Here is a 4,484-nt window from a genome sequence, read left to right as displayed (position 1 = left end):
GATGAACATATAATTAAATGAATATTCAAATCATTGAAGAGTAATTACTAATCACCAACATACTTCATTTTCATTTAACATCAGGCGATATGATTATTGTTATTAAAGTTTTTAATAAATTTGAGGACGAATAACACTCTAAAAAAATGCTGCTAAAAAAAACTTTCCTTTAAAAAAATACTGTGTTTTATGAACAAACTGGCTGTTTCCCGCAGCTTCGCACGCTTTGCCCGTGTATGTGCACTTCTGGTTCAAGTGAATTATATTTCCAACGACAATGTAGAGTTTGTATTGTTGCCACGATCAAGAAAATCTGTCAAAAGTGTATGTTTATAGCCATTGTCTACGTACATGTACTTTATTATAAAGTGGTCTAACACTCAAGCTTTAAGTTCAAGGAGAAATGTATTTTGAAGACAAATATACATCAAAGCTTAGCGCCTTTAAATAGTTTTTCGCTATTTAATATACTTAACTGTCTCGTAATCGCAGTTTATAGTGTACAGGAGCTTTAAAAACTTTTAACTTTTGCAGTGCCGCCTGGTGGCGAGATACATCAATAGGCATAGGATATAAACCTTCTCCGTTGAAAAATACATATACATACAAATTTTTATAATGATCGATCAAATAGTTTACAATTCTATAAAGGACATACATACAAACTTTCATTTATATATATATATATATATATATATATATATATATATATATATATATAGATTTACATATAAAATAGGTCAAGGTATTTTTAAGATTTGAAGAGCTTCAATATTGATTAAAAAAAAAAAAAAAAAAAAAAAAAAAAAAAAAAAAAAAAAAAAAACAGCTGATTTATAGCTGAGCATTCAGAATTGTTACCATCCAAAAAGTTCAATCAAACAAATAAACAGGCTTTAACATATTCCCTGTAGCACAAGATTTGTACAGACTATTATAGGACACCTGGAAAAGTAGTATGCACCCACCATAAGTCAACATGTTATAATAAATTATAGGCTTATCATCTTAAAAGAATACAGTATACTTGCATGAATGCTTAGCAACTGTAATTTGAAAATATTATGGGATTGAACAATACAAATTAAATGCATTATGAAAAAGTCTTGTTTAATTTTAATCGTCAAACTGGTGTGCAAACATACTATAGTGGCCCAGTATTTTAGGATACGGTGTCCATATATTTTTTAAAATTGGTAACATATTATACCTACTTTTACTTACAAAAGAACACCAGACACTTATTTGTTAGAATTTATTCTTACTTTTAACTTTTAAAACATCACACTCAATTTCCATTTTATATTTAATTTAAAGTGTAAATACTCATTTTCAATTTTATGATAATTTCAGAAATATATTGTTTGTATGTTTCAAAAATGTATTTAAAAATATTTGGATGTAAAACTATGTTTAACATTTAAACAATTTTAATCTCCGACTTCCCTGTCATACTTTACTTCTAATGCATTTAAAGAGAAAAATCTAATACACCAATTATAAGAAAAAAATATATTATCAATATTTTATATGAATTCATGATTTACTGTTATTCTAGTCAGTGCCTTTATTTTAGGGTTTTAAATGATTGTTATTACACAGTTAATATGATGTAAGTTTTTATAACCTGATAAATTATACCTAATTAGCTAACTGGTAATTTACTGTAACAATCCTGAATTAATCACTTCAGAAAAGAAATGAAAACAAACATTGCACCATAAATACAATGATCTCTTTAACAGCTTTTGTAGCCACACCTGACAAGACTACAGAGGACAGTAAAAAAAGAAAACCTAACAAACTCCAATATTAATGAGATGATTGATTCTTTCTATTTGTAACCCTAAACATTTAAACACAACCATACAAGATTTTGATTCTTAAAAAATTACAAAATCTATTCAAATATAAGGGGTGATGGTACTTGAACAGCCTAATTCGCTACATAAGCTATGAGGTAAATGTCACTTTCCCACAAAAATATTTAATTAACAGAAGGCAAAGAAAACTGGATTATAAATTTGTAAACTAATCTTTTTCAACACCAAGGGTAAGGAAAATGACAAAGTGTTATACTTTTAATAGTAATAAACATTAAGATTGTCACTTAAATTAGACATTAATGTTATATCAGACTCATTTCTCAAAAATATATAGGGTTGCAAGTTATATAGAAAAATTATAGCTTGTAATGGTTTCAACATTACACTGATAACGTTAAAATCATAAATGCACTTTTCACCTAAAAATACACTTTAAACTACACTTCACTTGGCCAGTCATTTAATACAAAATTGTAAAACGTACTATAAGTGTACTTTTTGCACATCACTTGATTTAAAGGTTAAGCAGCATTTTGAACAAATAAATTCCTGTTGTTTGAGGCTAATCAAACAGTGTCTGCATACAAAGTGACTGCATGGTATGCTGAAGAGATTATCACAATTATTACAGTTGTAGCACATTACAATTTTGTTTTTTTCTGGGTTTCGTTTGTCTGCAGTTAGTTTTGGAAGTCTTGAAAGAGTTGATTTTAAAGCTAATTCTAGACTTTGATCCATTCTTTCTTGATAATTATTTACTTTCTTTGGTTTATCAGTTATTTTATTTTTAACAGAGATCGGTTGCACTTTTCCGGGTGAAGGATCTATACCTGAGACAGTGTGTGTGCCGTCTTCTTTCAGTGATTGAGTACACAAATCAATCTCCAGTTTTCTACGTTTGGGTTCAGATTTGTTCTCACAAAGGTTATCAGCTTGAGTATAATTAATAGGATCATACGAGGATTGTCCACCGATTAGCTTACTCACATTGGCTCGCACCTTGTGATTAGATATTAATGAGGAATTTCTTCCAACTGTTCTAGGAATATTATGTAATTCTATGTGATTGCTATTATCTGATAAAAATTTATCTATTCTGGCTTTTAAATCTGATGCTACTATTGGTTTTCTAAATTCATTAAAAGGCACACCAGTGAAGGGATCATTGGGTCCTCTACCCCATCTTTCTTCAGCTTTTTGATATGTTTCTAAAGTTGAATTGTCAATTATTTTCCCACTAGGCATAATCAGAGGTTGGGGCATGATTTCACATGTTATGGGATCTACAAAGTCTTCAGGAATAGATATAGGTTGAGAACTAATGTATGATCCTGATATTGAATTGTTTGATGTCCGTTGTGCCCGTAATGATTTATTAATGTCTCTGAACCAGCTTGGTTTCGAATTAACAGATAAAGAAGTATGAGGAATTGAATTGTCTTTATTAAGAAGGTTTTGTGTGTTGGATCCAGAGCTTGTTTCATTTTTAGCCAAAACTTCGTTAGAGTTTATTGGTATAGGTTTATTTGGTATACCCCATATTTCAACTTTACCAAGAGCAGGTACAGATGTCCCACTAGTTCGGAAAATTTTTATTTTTACACTTTGGGAAACAGACAAATGTCTTGTTGATTTAAATGTACGATACAAATACTTTTCTCCAAAATTATTTAGGCCTATTATATTTGCATCATGCCTGTGAAAAACAAAACCATCCTTGCTATCTGACAAAACTCCAGATCCTATTGTTTCATATTCACCTTTATTTGAGCTTGACAACAATTCAATACCTGAAGTTTTTTGAGCTCCAACCTTGCAAAATATTGCAATATGATGAATTCGTAGGTTACAATTAAAATCAAATGTAATAAAAATAGGAGGCCTTACAAACTGTTCGGCTAAAAATCCGTTATTCTTTTTAGTGGCATTGTTTTTTATTAGATTTCCAACTTCGTACCCATCATAACTAGGCTTATCACATTTTACACAAGTCACTAGATTATCACAAGAAATAATATCTACTATTCTTGATTTTTGCATATTTCCCAAACAAGTTTTTTAAAGAAATTATATTATTTTACACTTTGCAGAAAAATAACATACATAAAAATAAAAATAACCGTATATACAAACATAACCTCTCAATAAACATCACCTGTCACCACACCACAGAGCACACGTCGCGCATGCGTCATATAGTTATGATCAGTCAGCCGTTCACTACAAGATTAACCACTTACGGAAATAAAACATTTACTCAGATGACCATGTCGTTACTATAACAAAATTAAAATAGTTAAAAAAATATTATCTGCAATAGAAAAATCAGCGTATTAAGTAGCTGAAAATATTATTGGACCTATCAAAGGTTAACGCAAAATTACTGTTATAAACCTAGTTAGGACATAACATTTTATTACACGCATTCTGGAAGGAGTCGAAGTATTACGTTAACGTCGTTGTAGTCATTATTCAATATGTTATATGTGGTCTGTTTTGAATAAAAGTGTACAATTTACAGAAACACAACAATTTTAAACAATAGACCGAGATAATAATGAGCACACTGCCTATTACTTCAAAAACTAAGTTTCGAGAGAAAACAGCGCTGCGAGACTCTGGGGTTCTCTCCTATTGGGGAGAGAAACACGAGAATAT

General features: G+C 30.0%; 1 protein-coding gene across 1 annotated transcript; it reads right to left on the bottom strand.

The window, feature by feature from the left end:
* Positions 1-2,016: 2,016 nt before the first annotated feature.
* Positions 2,017-4,005, bottom strand: LOC124354568 (RING finger protein 37). Its single transcript, XM_046805122.1, has one exon. It carries the CDS (start codon positions 3,864-3,866, stop codon positions 2,310-2,312), a length of 1,557 nt encoding a protein of 518 aa, XP_046661078.1. The 5' UTR covers positions 3,867-4,005; the 3' UTR covers positions 2,017-2,309.
* Positions 4,006-4,484: the final 479 nt, after the last annotated feature.

Source organism: Homalodisca vitripennis, chromosome 2 (assembly GCF_021130785.1).
Source record: "Homalodisca vitripennis isolate AUS2020 chromosome 2, UT_GWSS_2.1, whole genome shotgun sequence".
Classification (NCBI taxonomy): domain Eukaryota; kingdom Metazoa; phylum Arthropoda; class Insecta; order Hemiptera; family Cicadellidae; genus Homalodisca; species Homalodisca vitripennis.
The sequence above is the reverse complement of the archived record's forward strand: the minus strand, read 5'-3'. Positions and strand labels throughout refer to the sequence as shown.

What these genes read in the sequence shown, in the direction of transcription:
- LOC124354568 (XM_046805122.1), bottom strand. Translation starts at nt 3,866, where the DNA reads ATGCAAAAATCAAGAATAGTAGATATTATTTCTTGTGATAATCTAGTG.